The following is a 17,842-nucleotide window of genomic DNA, read 5'->3' as shown; positions in this document are numbered from 1 at the left end:
AATGAGGAAATGAAAGCCCTAATGAAAGCAAAGACTTGGGAATTAGTGGATCTACCAGAAGGGAAACGCACTGTAGGATGCAGGTGGGTGTTCACTGTAAAGCATAGGGAGGATGGGTCCATTGAAAGATTCAAGGCCAAACTTGTGGCAAAGGGGTTTACTCAAAAGGAAGGGATTGACTACAAAGAGACCTTTGCTCCAGTCGCGAAGCTCAACACAATCCGGGTCTTGTTGTCATTGGCTACAAATTTCTCATGGGAGCTACATCAGTTGGATGTAAAAAATGCTTTTCTAAATGGTGATCTACGTGAAGAAGTATTTATGGATCGTCCACCAAGTTATGGCTTTGATGGGAAAGTATGTAAATTGAGGAAAGCATTATATGGCCTTAAGCAGTCTCCTCGGGCTTGGTTTGAGAGACTTTGTGGGGCCATGAAAAGAGTGGGGTACACTCAAAGTGGTGCAGATCATACTTTGTTCATGAGGAAACAAAATATCCAACTTACAGTGTTAATCGTCTATGTGGATGATATGGTGATTATAGGGGATGATCTGGAAGAGATAAAAAGATTAAAGGAATTCTTGGCTTCTGAGTTTGAGATCAAAGACTTGGGCCATTTGAGATACTTCCTTGGAATTGAAGTTGCTAGATCAAAAGAGGGCATCTATATATGTCAGCAGAAGTATGTCCTTGACCTACTAGGGGAGACAAGTATGATGAGGTGTAGACCAGCAGATACTCCAATAGAGCAGAACCATGGTCTACAGGAATCAGTTGGAGAGGGCTATGTTGATAGAGAAAGATACCAAAAACTGGTAGGCAAGCTCTCTCACTCGACCGGATATTGCTTATGCTGTACATGTAGTTAGCCAGTTCATGCACTCTCCAAAGATTCCTCATATGAGAGCAGTGGAAAGAATTCTCAAGTACTTGAAGACTTGCCCAAGAAAAGGAATTCTGTTCAAAAAACACAACAAAATTGAAATTGAAGCATATACTGATGTTGATTGGGCTGGCTCTATTGGGGACAGGAAGTCTACTTCTGGGTATTGCACGTTTGCTGGAGGAAATCTGGTTACATGGTGAAGAAGTAAAAAGCAGAATGTGGTTGCCAGATCGAGTGCAGAGGTTGAATATCGGGCTAAGCCCCATGATGTTGCAGAACTGCTGTGGCTTAGAACCCTTCTTGGTGAGCTCGGGGTAAAAGTCGAGTGTCCTCTCAGGCTGTACTGTGACAACAAGGCTGCCATCAACATTGCAAATAATCCAGTACAACATGATAGGACGAAGCACATTGAGATTGGCCGGCACTTCATTAGAGAACGAATTGTCTCAGGAGAACTCTGCATTCCTTATACTCCTTCCGAGATGCAGATTGCAGACGTGTTAACTAAAGGACTAGCTTCAACGAAGTTCTCAGACTTACTTGGCAAGCTAAACATGATTGACATCCATGCTTAGCTTGAGGGGGAGTGTTGGTTCGGCTGTTATTAGTGTTTAAGTTAGTCTTATTTGTGTCTTATGTTCTTAGTTATTGGGCCTTTAGTTATTGGGCCCAAACATGTTTAATGTTTTAATTGTTTTATTTGTCTAGGTGTCCCATCACTAATAAGGGGCATTCTAGTCTATTCATGTAATTATTTTATAATCATCTATATAAACTTGTTAGGTCGGCTGAAGAGTTTAAGCCGCCTCTCTCAGATCTTCTTCTCTTCTTCTCCCTCTTCTTCGACTGCTGTAATCCAACAAACACAACTAAGAATAGCCTTTTTCCATTGACCTTGCTTTGAACCGTTCCACATTGCTATTTGGAAGATATTTCACCGTGTATACCCACTTACATCCAACAACATGCTTACCAGGAGGGAGAGTGGTAAGCTACCATGTGTGATTGTGTGCCAGTGTAGACAATTCTTCCATTGCTTGCCACCACCTTGGAGAGGCAATGGCTTCCTTGACATTCTTAGGAATGGAAACAAAGGATAACAAAGATATAAACTGTCAATGGGAAGCGAAAAGGTGGGCAATAGAAACATAATAGGAAATAGGATGAGATGTACAACTATGTTTATCTTTCCGCAATGCAATGGGAAGATCAAGGTTAAAAGGAGGAGGTACAACTACTGGATCCGTTGATAAGGAATAAACTGAAGGAGGGGCCGGTGCTCTTTTGTGAGTATACACTTGCGTGATTGGTGGCCTTTTAGTATTAACCTGCACTGGAGAAGACAATGAATGAGACACAACAGGAGCTGTAGGAAGGGGGTCTTCAACTGGAACCGGAAGAGGAAACGCAGGAGGAGGAGGAACATCAGAACTAGAAAAGAATGGAACAAACTCAATGAAAGTGACACCAGCACACAAAAGACCACCAATGAGAGCTAAGGTTGTAACACTTGTACCCTTTTTGGGTTCTGGAACAACCAAGAAAGATGCATTTTGTATCATGTGCATCTAACTTATCCAGTTAAGGCCCTAAATTATGAACAAAACAAACACAACCAAAAACTCTTAGAGTAAGAGGGAATGGAGAAAGAGTAGGGAGCAAGATTATGAAAGGGGACTGACTTCTAAGGATAGACATGGGCATCCGATTGATGAAAAAACATGATGTAAGGACAACATCAGTCCAAAAACGCATGGGAACATTCATATCATGCATAATGGACCGAGCAGTTTCAAGCAAGTATCGGTTCTTCTATTCAGCTATGCCATTCTGTTGTGGGGTATAAGAACAAGAAGTATAGTGAATTACCCCGTGTTGCTCTAAATATTGCTGAAATAGTGTTGAGTTGTATTCTTTTGCATTATCCAAATGATGAATCTTAATATGAACACCAATTTGGGTATGGATTTCAGCATGGAACTTTTAGAATATAACTTCTATCTTTCATAAGATAAAACCATGTCATCCTTGAATAATTATCAACAAAAATTACAAACTACTTGTAGCTATCGTACGACTACTTTATTTGGACCCCAAACATCTGAATGAACTAATAGAAAATGACTCAAAACACGCCTACCTACCCTAGGACTAAAAGAGACTTTATGTCATTTTCCAAACTGACACAACTCACAATCCAATGACGAAAGATGACATAAAGACGGAACCAGTAACTTTAGGGCCTTAAGCGACGGATGACCAAGTCTGTAGTGCCACTGGAGAGGAGTAAGAAAAGACTAAAGTGCTACTTTCAGACCACCACCATCAAGGTAATACAATCCACCCACTTCATGCCCTTATCAATCTTCATCCTTGTCTTGAGATCTAGAAACACATAAAAAGAGGGATAAAAGGCTATAGAACAATTAAGTGATTTGGTTAATCTACTAATAGACATGAGGTTAAAAGGAAATTTGGGTACATATAAGACAGACGATAAAGATAAAGAAGTGAGATCAACATCACCAACACCACAAATAGGAGAAGTAGAATCATTAGCAAGGGTAACTATTTGGGATGTGGAAGACTGGGAAACAGAAGAAAACACACCTAGAGTCCCAGTCATATGATCAGAGGCTCCAGAGTCAATAATCCAATGTGAGGGTTTGGATGCCAAACAAGCCATACCTGAATGTGTAAGAGTAGTTGTATTTTGCTGAGAAGATGTCTGAAAAAATTTTTCATACTCATCATGTGGGACACTCACCATTTCCTTCCCAGAAGCACCTGTAGATGTGGAAGGTGTCTGATCAGCCTATTGGTTCTAACTAACTATGCCACCACCACTAGTTACATCATGATTGGCCCAAGTGTTGGGTGGACCATATAAGTCATAATAGAAGTTAATAGCATGTCCCTCTAATCCACAATATGTGTACCTCCTAGGACCAGTACTTTGTCCTCTACCAGACCTCCCCCTGAATCTTGACCTCCACTGCAACCACCGGTACATTTGAACATTGGACCACCTCAGTTCCCTAGAAATCCACATCCACCTCCACCACTTCTATTTCCATGACCTCCCCCTCTTGCCACCACAAAAATAGATTTGTCTGAGAGAGTGGAATGCTCTGTAGGTTCAATAGAAATCCTCTGGAGTCAGGAAAACACCTCCTCAAGAGCAGAGAGAGTAGATCTGCCTAATATTTGTGCTCAAACAGGTTCATATTTAGATTTCAAACCCACGAAAAACCTTGTAACATCAAGTTGCTCCCATTGTTGTTGCTGAATTTTAACATCCGAAGCCAAAGGGTGATATATACATTAAGCTCATTACAGAGATTTTTCATACTTGCATAATACTCCTCTAGACTCTGATTTCCTTGCTTCAGGTTAAAGTACTTTTGATAAAGTTGGTACACTTTAGTGGTGTTATCTTGGCCAGAATAAAGTTTCTTAGCATGGTCCCAAATCTCCTTAGTTGTATCCAAGAACATAAAATTCACACTAATTTTAGGCTCCGTGCTATTCTGCTACCAAGTCATAATCTGTGCATCCTCTTGTTTCCACTCACTATACCTCGGAGAGTCAAAAGAGGGTTTCTCCTCCCTCACATGTTTCACCTTCTTCTTGGCTCTTAGGAACACTTCCACTGATTTAGCCCATTGCACATAGTTCTCAACAGTTAATTTGATGGAGGTCATTTGGACATTCAGGTAATTGGGGGAAATCATAACACTGGTTTTATTTTCACTACCCTCTCCAGTTGTTTCCATTGTAAAAAAAAAAAAAAAAATCACCACACACCACAAAAGAAGGAATTCAAGTACAGGAAAGTCACCCTTCACTACTCAGCACTACACCAAACACCAGACACCACACCACACCACAATTAAACACTGTTGTTAGCTGCTGTCATAGGGTTCAGCACCAAAAAACTTACTGTTACCACACATATTTAAACATAAACAAGGAGAAAAACAGTCCATACACATACCTATCAATCAGCACTGCCACATAGATGAAATCCAGTCCAAAAGAGATAGAATACACCATACTATCAGCCGACTATTGGATTCTGTTCACACCTGTCCACAACCAGCTCTCTTCGAGTCATTGATTAGAGGGTTTCTAGCAAACCACCAAAACGAACACCACCACTGCAACTGGAGGCAAAATTACCTCCCAGAAGAAAAAACGACCACTCCTTTTTGGTCTCTTATCACCTCCAATTGGTTTTTGAGTTATTTAAAAAGAAAGGTCCGATATGGCGATCCAAGGAAAAAAAGAAAGAAAAAGAAAACTTTTTTCTAGACTGATTTTCGAGTGCTCTGGTGAATGGTTTGATTAACACTAGTTCAGTCCTAGGTCTGAAGTAAGAAAGAAAGAAAGAAGAAAGATGAAAAACAGCCCTAGAAATATGAGACTGTGCAAGAAAACCAAAAAGAACAAACAAGAGAAGATTAGAGAAGCTAAGAGAGAGAGAGCTGCGGCAAGGAGGGTTAGAGGATGAGAGGTTCGATCTAAACCTCCCTCTAACACTCTAATACACTTTTATTAAGTTAATCTTTGAGTAATTACAAGAGAAGCCCTTGGTTGGACAAGAAATTACAAAAACAGAGCATAGAAGAGTATGGGCCCAGAATAAGGCCCATTATAAAAAAGAACATAAATATAACATAGAATAACAGCCTATGGGCCATTCGGCCCATCTTCTCTACACTCCCCCTCAAGCTGAGCATAGATGTTAATCATGCCCTGCTTGCCAGTGTCATGTTGAAGCCTTGCCTTGGGAGTACCCTTGGTGAGAAAATCTGCCAACTGTCCTTCAGAAGTAACGAATGGAAGACACACTTCACTTGAAGAGATTCTTTCTCGAATAAAGTGTCTATCAACCTCAATATGTTTAGTTCTATCATGTTGTACGGGGTTGTGGGCAATGTTGATGGCAGCCTGATTATCACAGTACAACATCATTGGCTTGTCATAATCAATCCCAAGTTCTTCCATCAATGACCTTAGCCACAACAGTTCAGAGACTCCATGTGCCATGGTCCTATATTCTGCTTCTATTGAGGATCGGGCCACAACTGATTGTTTCTTGCTCCTCCAAGAGACAACATTACCAGCCACCAGACTACAATACCCTGAAGTAGATCTTCTGTCATCAATATTTCCAGCCCAGTCAGCATCAGTATAGGCTTCAAGTTTCAGATGTCCATGCTTGGTAAACAGAATCCCTTTTCCTGGAGAGCCTTTCAAATAACACAAAATTTGTTTTGCAACTGCCATATGAGTATCTCGAGGAGAATGCATGAACTGGCTAATACAATTGACAGCATATGCAATATCTGGCCGAGTCATGCACAGGTACATGAGCTTCCCAAAAGTCTCTGAAAAACCCCTTTATCTTCCAATAATGTTCCATCTAAAGTAGAAAGTTTGTGACTCATATCAATTGGAGTTGCAACTGGTCTAGCACCCATCTTTCCAGTTTCAGAGAGCAAGTCAAGGACATACTTCCTTTGGGAGATAAGAATCCCATCCTTGGATCTAGCAACTTCTATGCCAAGGAAGTATCTCAACTCCCCCAGATCCTTAATCTCAAATTCTGTACGAAGGAAAGACTTAAGAACACGAATTCATGAGGCATCATTACCAGTCACAACAATGTCATCAACATACACAATGAGATATACTACCAGAGATTCACTTCTCTTCACAAAAAGAGTATGATCTGACTATGTTTGAGTATAGCCGAATTTAACAAGTGTTGTTCTAAATTTCTCAAACCATGCTCTAGGAGACTGTTTGAGGCCATAAAGAGATTTCTTCAATTTGCATACCTTTCCTTGCATATCACTTCCATACATTCCTGGAGGGAGAGACATATAGACCTCCTCATGTAAGTCACCATTCAGAAATACATTCTTTACATCCAACTGATAAAGGGGCCAATCAAAGTGAGCTGCCAAAGATAAGAGAACCCTCACAAATGTCATCTTAGCAACAGGAGCAAAGGTCTCCAGGTAATCAATCCCATACGTCTATGTTTAGCCTTTGGCAACCAGTCTGGCCTTATACCTCTCAACAGTCCCATCAGCCCGGTATTTAATGGTAAAGACCCACTTGCAACCAACAGGATCCTTCCCTTCAAGCAAATCCACCACTTCCCAAGTATCATTTTTGTGTAAGGCAACCATTTCAGATTCCATGGCATCTCTCCATTCTTGAATCTCAAGAGCTTCTAGCACAGACCTAGGAATAGGGTTAGAAGCAACTGAAGAGAGATAGGCAAAGTATGAAGGAGAAAGTAGATCATAAGAAAGGTGTTTGGAAATGCAGTGTGCAGTGCACTTCCGTTTTCCTTTCTTAACAGCAATGGGAACATCAAGATCCGGGAAAGATGGTTCCAAAGAGGATGAAACAACACCTGTTGTCTCATCTGTGATTGGAAGTGTATGAGGCTCATCTGTTGTAAGGGAAACAACCTGTTCATTCCTGAATCTTTGCCTTTGATACACCTTGGGATTGTGGGTAGGACGAGGAAGTAAAGAGATAGGCGCACTAGGACAAGGAGAATGAAGTGATTGATCCTCCCTTGATTCATTTGGTGAGGACACAGGCTCATCAAGAGACTCAACTGGGACAGGGAGAGGAAGAGCAAATACTTGTGACAAACTCTCCCCCTATTGACAATGTCCTTCCTGAGAGGACCCATAGAAAGGAGAAAGTTCATCAAAGGTAACATCCATTGAGACATACCGAGTGCTAGTCTTTGGATCAAAACAACAGTAACCCTTTTGTGTGGGGGAATAACCAAGGAAGATGCATTTGTGGGCTTTTGGTTCAAACTTATGTCTCTGGACATTGGATTGTGAACATAATAGGTGCAACCAAACGCACGAAGAGGAATAGGGAAGAGATCCTTATCTGGATGAAGAGGACTGAAGGGGGATTTAAACTCTAAAACCCTAGATGGCATATGGTTTATGAGATAGGTAGCAGTGAGAACAGCATCACCCCAAAATCTTGTGGGAACATGTGAGGCAAACAAAAGGCTCCTTGCAACTTCAACAATATGCCTATTTTTTCTTTCAGCAACTCCATTCTGTTCAGGGGTTCTAACACAAGAACTTTGATGAATAACTCCCATGTCAGAAAGATACAAGGATAAGCTCTTCTCAAAATACTCTTTTGCATTGTCAGATCTGAAAATCTTAATTCTGGTGTCAAACTGAGTTAAAACAAATTCATGAATTTGCCTCGCAAGTCTTGGAACTTCATCACGAGATTTCATTAGGTATATCCAAGTGAATCTAGAAAAATCATCAATAAACAGGATGAAATATCTGTAGCCCCCCATAGAAGATAAGTGGTAAGGCCCCCACACATCAGAGTGCACAATATTAAAAGGAAAAGATGATCTTTTATTGCTCAAAGGGTAATTGTTTCTACAATGCTTTGATAACTGGCACGACTCACAATTAAGACTAGACACACTGATTCCCTTAAACAGTTCAGGAAATAGATGACTTAAATCAGAAAAAGGCAAATGACCAAAACAACAATGACTCAACATGATTCGATTGACAAACTCTGAAGAGGTAGAACCAAAGGCAGCATTCTTAGGATGATCAAGGCATTGTCCAGGAGTGTCAAGCAAGTATATTCCATTCGCTTCATGGCCACTCTCGATCACCTTCCGAGACTCCAGATCCTGAAAAACACAGTGAGAAGGAAAAAATGTTACACAACAATTCAATGACATGGTTAAGCTACTTACAGATAACAAATTGGTATTTAATCTAGGTACATGAAGGGTGGAAGATAGGAGTAAGGAGTCCGTATCCTTGACAGGAACCTTGCCAGAAATAGAGGCAAGAGAACCATCGGCTAAGGTGATTTTGTCACGACCAGGAAGCAAATCATATGAAACAAACAAAGTGGAAAGGTTGGTCATGTGATCCGAAGCACCTGAGTCTATGATCCAAGGTGTCTTAGGATTACCTGAGGTGGTTGCATGGTTAGTAGAAGCTCTTATACCTGAGTGAGCAAATGCAGTGGTGGCTGAACTTCCTGAAGGGTTGGATGATGAAGTCACTCCTTCAAGATGACTGATCATCTTTCCAAATTTTTCATACTCAACTTTCATGGCTGCCAACTGTGCACAGGCAGACTCAACTTCAGCATCTGTACTCGTGGCTGCATTTGCACTCCCTGTCTTCCTACTATCATTTTTCTTCTGGAATCGAACAGGAACAAGCCTGGGATATAATTTCCAGCACTTGTCCTTGGTGTGCTTCGACTTCTTGCAATATTCACAGACAACCTCCTTCTTTCTAGTGCCACTGGGAGCCCCTATAACTCTTTTGGGTTTAAACCCCATATTTGCAAATGCATTAGTGCCAACTCCTTGAACCTGTATCTGTCTTCTGCTTTCTTCACTGCTGACTAAAGCATATGCTTGTGATAATGAGACACTTTCCTTGGACATAATATTTTGTTTTGTGATGTCATATTCAAGGTTTAGCCCAGTTAGGAACTCAAAAACCCTGTTCCTTTCAACTAATTTCCCATAGGTTTCTGCATCATTGGGAGTATCCCATGTCACAGCCTCTATCAGATCAATTTCTTGCCACAGAGATTTCAAGGTTGAGAAATATCCCGCAAGGGATTTCTCCCCCTGTCTTAGATTCTTCACATCACTCCTTAGTTTATAGGCTCTGGCTACATTCAGTTTTTGGGAGTAGGTTTCTGCAACACTATCCCAGATTTCCTTAGTTGAGTTCATCCAGAGATAATGTTGACTAATCTGTGGCTGCATTGAATTTACGAGCCACCCAATCACGGTGTAATTCTCTTGCACCCATTTCTCATAAGAGGGATCATCCTCTGGGGGAGCTTTCTTGCTTCTAGAGATAAACCCCCACTTTCCTCTATTACAAATATGAATTTTCACAGATTGTGACCATGCCAAATAGTTGGTTCCATCCAGTTTAACTATGGTTACAGCCAACAAAGAATCAGTTGGGGTCCCCAAAGTATGTCCATATTCAGCAGTACTCTTGCTCTCAATATCTGAGAAGTCCATCATGTAAAAGCTTCAATTAGGGTTTCAATAAGCATCCACTAGTGTACTTATTGTTGATGAACTCAAATTGAGTTGAATCGGCAACAAACACAGCAACACACAAACTCAGTTCAGACCTGACAGCCGTGAGAACTAAGTTCGGTGGCAGCTCTTTCAAGAAGAAGAAGGCCTGATTCAGCATTCAAGAGACAACAAGCAGACCTCCAAACACTATGTATCCGATTGGAGTTCCTTTCTAGTTAGGGATTCTAGGTTCCCAACAATATTTGCCCCAAAGAGAGCAAAATACAATCCACAGTACTTAAGAGGCCTTTTTACAAACAATATGTATGCAGCAGTCAACACCCCACTATTAACTAGTAGGAATCACTTCAACAACACTCCGTATAGGTCCAAGAAGTAACTGAACTGAAGTAGAGACTCGTACCACTGAGTCTAAACAAGTTTCGGCCACTTGGCAGTCCAACAAGATAAGAACCCATAAATCTCTGAGTTAAATTAGGCCAGCAACAGCTGAACTATAGAGCAGATAAAGAGGGGTTTCGAGTACTTTAACAGCTCCCCAAATCAGAAAAAATAACCTAGTAATAACTGAAGCAACTTACAGTTGAATGACTCTCTGATTTGAGCTTCAAATCAGGCCGAACAATCCTTCTCTCTGATTCTTCCTAGTCACCGAACTATTCTCCAAGCGAATAGAATCTTGGGCACTCTCCAATGACCTCCAAGAATCAGGCAAATGAGTCTAAACTTCCAGCCCTAAAACACCCTCATGTAGTCGGCTGGACTATAACCACATGAGAGCCACGCCAAGCTCAGGCCTGCTCTGATACCAAGATGAAAAACAGCCCTAGAAGTATGGGACTGTGCAAGAAAACCAGAAAGAACAAACAAGAGAAGATTAGAGAAGCTAAGAGAGAGAGAGTTGCGGCAAGGAGGGTTAGAGGATGAGAGGTTCGAACTAAACCTCCCTCTAACACTCTAATACACTTTTATTAAGTTAATCTTTGAGTAATTACAAGAGAGGCCCTTGGTTGGACAAGAAATTACAAAAATAGAGCATAGAAGAGTATGGGCCCAGAATAAGGCCCATTATAGAGAACATAAATATAACATAGAATAACAGCCTATGGGCCATTCGGCCCATCTTCTCTACAAAGAAGAAGAGAAAAAAGAGAGAGAAAGAAAGGGTTTGGCCAGAGAAAAGGAAAAGTCACTTACTCTCAGCCAACCCACTTTGTATTTATAGTCTTTGCATTAGAATTCAAAAGACAATCCTGCCCCTCATTAAGGATGCACAACTTAAACCCAAACAAAATACACAACTCATCTTTAATTAAAAAGACAAATGACCAAACTACCCTTATACTATCGATTCTAACACCACCTAACCTGATGTAACTAGAGCAAAGCCAACTCGCCTAACCTTACATGGCTAGATCCAAGCCCACTCAACTTAATATTATTAGACCCAAACTAACCCACCTAATTTGGTTTTGCTAGTCGGATACCAACCTAATACAATGGGACACACAACTTAAACCCAAACAAAATACACAACTCATCTTTAATTAAAAAGACAAATGACCAAACTACCCTTATACTGTCGATTCTAACACCACCTAACTTGATGTAACTAGAGCAAAGCCAACTCACCTAACCTTATATGGCTAGATCCAAGCCCACTCAACTTAATATTATTAGACCCAAACTAACCCACCTAATTTGGTTTGGCTAGTCGGATACCAACCTAACATGTAGGAAGACACCACGTGGAGTCAACAAAGTACCGCCCGCCAAGCGGTGACATCATCAATGCCACGTAAGTTTAGTTAAATCACGCAAGAGGTAGTAGCACACGTGAGTAATGAGGGATCTTGAGAAGGAAAGCCGATCCTCGGGAAATCCTCATGAGACACGTGGCGAAACCCCAACGACACACTTAATGATTGATAGCAAATCCAATATTCCCTTTCCTGATAGGAGACAAGCATCTGTGTCTCCTACCTTTTAGGATCTCGGGACTTTCCCCCTATAAATAGAGATCCTCCTCGTATTGAAATTCATTCGACTCCTAGCATTCGGCACCCAGTATCCAAGCACTCTCCCTCACTTTGATTCTTCTCCCCAATATCCTCAGCCCCAAGACCTATCTCCCTACTCACCGACCTCTCTTTGTTTTTCAAAGAGACCGCTTCTACCTGAGCCTTACCCTAACCTACAGGATGCTTTTTCACTTCTTGGCCCATGAAATATTTAGGACTTCCTTTAGAAGCCAATCCCAAGGAACACAACTTTTGGGATCCAATCATGGAAAAAATCACTAAGAAACTAGTCACATTGTGTCAGGTTGGTATCCAACTAGTCCCATTATATCTCATTTAGAGGGAAGAATAAATCTAATCAGAGTTATTTTGGCTAATCTTCTAGTGTATTACCTATTTGAGTTCAAAACTCCACAAGGAGTGGGGAGGATGATTAAGAAGATAATTTTGGATTTCTTATGGGAGCAAAGAGAGGGAAGAAAGGATCACTTGATCAATTGGGAAATGGTGTCTAGAAAGTAAAAGGCAAGGAGAGTTAGGAGTAAGCAACATAGAAAAGAGGAATTTAGCCTTGAGTTGTGGAGACTACTGGTAGACAAGGATAAATTATACCATAAGGTGGTGATGAGTGTACATGGGATTTCAGAATAGATGGGATACTCATTTATCTTCTAGGGTTATTCAGGCCTCTACTTGGAAGGCAATTTAATCCATATTCCTGTTTTTTCTCCTCCGCATCAAGCATTGTTTATTTAGGTAATAATATCCTTTTTGGGGAACATGTATGGGTAGGTCAATAATCTCCTTTAAAAGATCAATTTCCCAATCTTTATACTATGTCCTGCAAAGGGAAACGAGCCTCAAAATTTGCTGTCCCCAATCTTTATACTTTGAACTTCCCAGTGTTGTTAATATCTTACAAATCCTTAAAGGATTTTGCTTGGACCTCCTAAAGTTAGATGGTCTTATTTGGACTCCCACTTCTTTGGGATCTTCCTTTTGTGCTTCTTTTTTACAGTCTTATTCCAGCTTCCCATTTCATTGCAGCCTTTTCCTATGAAAGAGATTTGGTGTAAGCCCATCTTTCTTATGTGCTAGCTTGATTTGATCCCATATGGTATCAATTAATTGAAACTCTCGATCTCTGATTTTTTGGAAACAAAATCTCTAGGATCCTTTCCAAGGCTTGTAAAAGTTCTTGAAAAATCTCCAAAATCTTCAAAAGTTTAGGCGATTTTTATACGTAATGGTTAGCCTCCTCAAATGTCCATATGGTTTGCAGCCTTCGACCTGTATACTACTATTACTACTGTCAGTTTTTTATTTTGTAATTTTATGTAATATGTAAGAAAAAGTGAATAAATAACATGAAGCAAGAAGAAAAGTAGAAGAGATGAGAAAACAGGAGTGATGATTTGGAGAGGGAATAGTTAGGCGTTTGGCCTTTCTCCCATTATTTATATTATGAAATATGTAATAAAAAATTAAAAAGACAAGAACACCACTGGTGTAAGGATCTAAACTATTCAAGATGGCAACAAAAGATTGTCCCCCCACCCTCCCCCTAAAAAAAGAGGAAAAGGATCATTGATATCAATTTGCATATTAGGAAGCACCTCCCTAATTTGTTGAAAAATACATTGATTGAAAAAAATGTTGAGAAATGTACCTTTTTTTTTATAAGGGGAAAATTTTACAAATAATAAAACTAGCCTAACTGTAGACACTCTCAAGTGAAATATTTGTTTTCTTAATTCTTTTCAATAACAATAATGCATCCCTTCCCTGATCAACAAAAATAAAAAAATGTGTCCCTTCTTTTGAATATTGAGAATTCATGTTTATTTTCTTACTTACAGGTTGCTGAGGAAGGAAATTCTCCATTCACCTATGTCATTGTTGACAGTCAAACGTGAGGATCTATGCTTGTAGCATGGTTAATTTTTATTTATTCTGATATTAGCTATTAGAAATATCAAATGTGACCTTTGAAATATCTGATGCTTTTTGTCTCTTGATATCCTAAAGCGTACAAACTTTCATCTTTAAATATACAGTTTTATATGCCTTCTTATTTTTTGGTAATTTTCTTTTGTGCTATTGATGATGTATTGCTTTATTTCATGTATGTGGATATGTAGATGGTGGTTGGTTTTAGTATTGCTTTTGTGTGTTGATTTCAGATACTCTGTTTTTCATAATGGGCATAGTTTTCAAGGGGCCAAGGCGAGGCTAGGTGATAGGGGGGTGCCTTGTCGCCCAGTCCCCTAGGCAATGGATTTTTTTAAGTGAAAAATACATATCCTAGGTAGTTCCCTAGGTTCCATAACCATCTTTCCTTAATAACTATCCATAATTTTCTTATGAAAATTATAAACTTCATGTTTATGTCTAGAAAATCAACATATTTATGAGAAGAAAAATAAGAAAGAAAAGAAAATTCAATAAATATGGGGACTGAACCCCTATTTTGGTTATAGGAAAAGAAGAAAAGAAAAGGCAGAAGAAGAAGAAGAAGAAGATGTGGAGGAAGAAATGTGTTGATTAGACAAAACTTTAAGTTTTTCCCTTACTTATTGGTTCAAATTCTGAAGTCTTTGAGGGTTCAATACAGCAGTTAGCAATGATTGTGTTGATTAAACCCTAACAAATAAGAAAATAATAAAAAGAAATTAGTTTATAAACACAAAAAATGAATATTTTTGTTTAATAATGTCTATTTTATAATTATAATCTCAAAAAAGTAACAATATAAAAGTATTTTATAAGACAATATACAAAACTGCTAGGCGACTGGACGAGGCGAGCCTCCAAGAGCGCCTTGTCGCCTAGGCGTCGCTTTGACAACTATGATAATGGGGTAGAATCCTACTGAAGACCCCCCTTTAGCCTTCTCTTTCTTGTTGAGGATCACTTTTCTCTTCATCTTTGTGTTTTTGAGTGTCTATTATGTTCATGTCCATAGCCAACAGAGACATAAATTTGAACATAAAGCACACAAATGTGTTTTTCTAGGATATGCCTCCACACAGAAGGGATATTGTTATTGTGATCCTGTGCGTCACACTCGTTTTGTTTCTAGGGATGTCACATTTGCTGAATCTATCCCTTCCTTTGGAACTTCTCCTGAGGGAGAGCATTCTGAGAAGTTGTTTGCTATGTCACTGGTTGTTCCTCTCCTAGTTCCTCTTGAATCGGTCGAATTGTCTACTTTTGTTGGATCTCCTTCCATTGAGTCTTCTTCAAGTGTTCCTGCTCCCCCTTCTCCTCTAGCTCATCCTCCCACTTTCACTTCTCATCCCATTGTCTAGAGGTGGTACCAAAGACAAAAGACTCAGGTATAAGCAAGTTGTTTCCCCTCCTTCAACCGAGCCTCTTGCACCTCCCATCACTACTGAGGTAGTTATCAGGTCAGCCCTCCTCTTCTACTCCCACTAATACCTTCCTATTGCCCTTTGAAAAGGCAAATGAAAGTGAACAGATCATTGCATCTCCAAACACTTGTCTTACAACCTTCTTTCCCCAGCCTGTTATTCCTTCCTTGCCTTTGTTTCTACACATGCTATTCCTAAGTCTGTCCCGAAAGCCTTATCTAAACCAGAATGGAGGATGCTATGATGACTGAGATATATACTTTACATAAGAACAATACCTGGGGCATTGTGGACTTGCCTGAGGGGAAGGAACCAGTTGGTTGTAAATGGGTTTTCACTATTAAGTACCATTTTGATGGTACTGTTGAGAGATTTAAGGATCGACTGGTTGTTAAAGGTTACACTTAGATGTATGGTGTTGATTACCTAGAGACCTTTGTCCTTGTAGCTAAAATGACCTCAGTTCGGATTTTTCTATCCTTGGTTGCTAATTTTGACTAGCCACTTTATCAATTTGATGTAAAAATGTTCTTAAATGGGGATTTACATGAAGAAGTTTATATGTCTTTACTTCTAGGGATGTATAGGAAAGAAATGAAAGGGAAAGTGTAAATTGAAGAAGTCCCTTTATGGCCTCAAATAGTCTCCTAGAGCCTGGTTTGAGAGATCCCGGGCTGCCCTTGTTACCTTTGGCTGCACACAGACTTAGTTTGGTCATACTCTATTTGTTAAGAGGAAAGATTCCTTGGTGACCTTATTTACCTTTGGCTGCCATTGTGGTTATTGGTGATGACACACAGTAAGTGCTTAACCTTAAAATGTTTCTTAGCACTAAATTTGAGATTAAAGACTTGGGTGAACTCAAATATTTTCTGGGAATTGAAGTTGCTCGGTCCAAGGATGGTATCTTCATTTCTCAGCATAAGTATATTCTTGATCTTCTTACTGAGACTGACAAACTTGGTGCTAAACCGGCTTCTACACCTATAGACTTGAATCACAAACTCTTAGCTACTGATGGTGTAAACGTTGGCTGATAGGAGAGTGTCCCAAAGACTGCTTGGAAAGTTGTTGTATCTCTGCATGACCTGGTCGGTATCTCCTATGATGGTGTAAACGTTGGCTGATAGGAGAGTGTCCCAAAGACTGCTTGGAAAGTTGTTGTATCTCTGCATGACCTGGCCGGTATCTCCTATGCATTGAGTGTCATTAGTTAGCTTATGCATTCTCCTCAAGATAGTTATTTGACTGCTGCAGAGAGGGTCTTGTGTTATCTGAAAGGTACTCTAGGGGGTATATTGTTTGCTAAGCATGGGCACTTGAAACCGGAAGCATACACTTATGTAGACTAGGCTGGATGTGTTGATGATATGAGGTCCACCTTGGGTTATTGTACTACGGTGGCAAGGAACATTGTTTCATGGAGGGGTAAGAAGCAGTTTGTAGTGGCTAGATCCTCAGCTGAGGTAGAATACAAGGCAATGGTGCATGGAGTTTCAAAACTATTGTGGCTTAAATCACCTATGGGGGAATTGGGTATTGATTGTGAGAAGCCAATGATGCTATATTATGATAACTAAACAGCTACCAACATTGCACATAATCCTGTCCAGCATGACATAACAAAGCACATAGAGGCTGACAGACATTTTATAAGGGAGAGAATTGCTTCAGGGGAAGTCTGCTTGCCATTTATAGCTTCTAAAGAGCAGTTGGCTAATGTCTTGACAAAAGGTGTTCCAAAAGGGAAGCTAATACACTATGTAAGCAAGCTGGGCATGATTGATATCTATGCTCAACTTGAGGGAGAGTGTAGAGAGATTGGGCCGAATGGGCCCTAGTACATCACTATGTTATTTTTTTGTTTTTTATCTGTTATGTTTGGTTTATGGGTCTGTTAACTTAAGTATGATTATGAGTTGGCTGCCCATTTAAGGGTAGATTTGTAATTGTCCTTATTGAGTTAAGATTAATAAAAGATTAGAGGAGAAGAGAAGGGGACCAAACTATCTTCTTCCTCTCCTTTCTTCTTCATCTACTTTTTCCTTTTCTCTATTGTTTCTCTTCTTTCTTCTCACCTTTTTCACAAATCTAAGATTTATTTTCTGATTTATTCGACTGAATCACATCTCTTTCTTTACAAACAATGTATGATCTTGACATTGTTTAAAATTCATTTGCTGCACAACCAGATGAAACCTACTGAACCAAGCCTGATGTGACTGCTTTAGCCCATATAATGATTTTTTTAACCTACACACCTTTTCACTACCTTTTTTACAAAAACCAGGAGGCTTAGTCATGTATACCTCCTCTAAATCACCATTCAAGAATGCATTTTTAATGTCTAGTTGGTGAAAATCCCAGTCATAATTAGCTACAAGAGAAAGGAGGATCCTGAGTTCATCTTAGCTACTGGGGCAAAGGTCTCCGCATAGTCCA

At 39.9% G+C, this 17,842-nt stretch overlaps 1 protein-coding gene across 8 annotated transcripts in view; it reads left to right on the top strand.

Annotated features, from left to right (window-relative positions):
• LOC104590874 (uncharacterized) overlaps window positions 1-17,842 on the top strand; it is a 94,480-nt gene that overhangs the window by 27,444 nt on the left and 49,194 nt on the right. For all 8 annotated transcript variants that reach the window (XM_088894790.1, XM_088894792.1, XM_088894791.1 and 5 more), the window contains one exon: window positions 13,886-13,938. In XM_088894790.1, coding sequence (XP_088750916.1) covers window positions 13,886-13,938 — 53 coding nt within the window. The remainder of the gene's footprint in view (window positions 1-13,885; window positions 13,939-17,842) is intronic.

Source organism: Nelumbo nucifera, chromosome 1 (assembly GCF_055504915.1).
Source record: "Nelumbo nucifera cultivar China Antique chromosome 1, China Antique-T2T, whole genome shotgun sequence".
In the NCBI taxonomy this organism is placed as follows: Eukaryota; Viridiplantae; Streptophyta; class Magnoliopsida; order Proteales; family Nelumbonaceae; genus Nelumbo; species Nelumbo nucifera.
The sequence above is the reverse complement of the archived record's forward strand: the minus strand, read 5'-3'. Positions and strand labels throughout refer to the sequence as shown.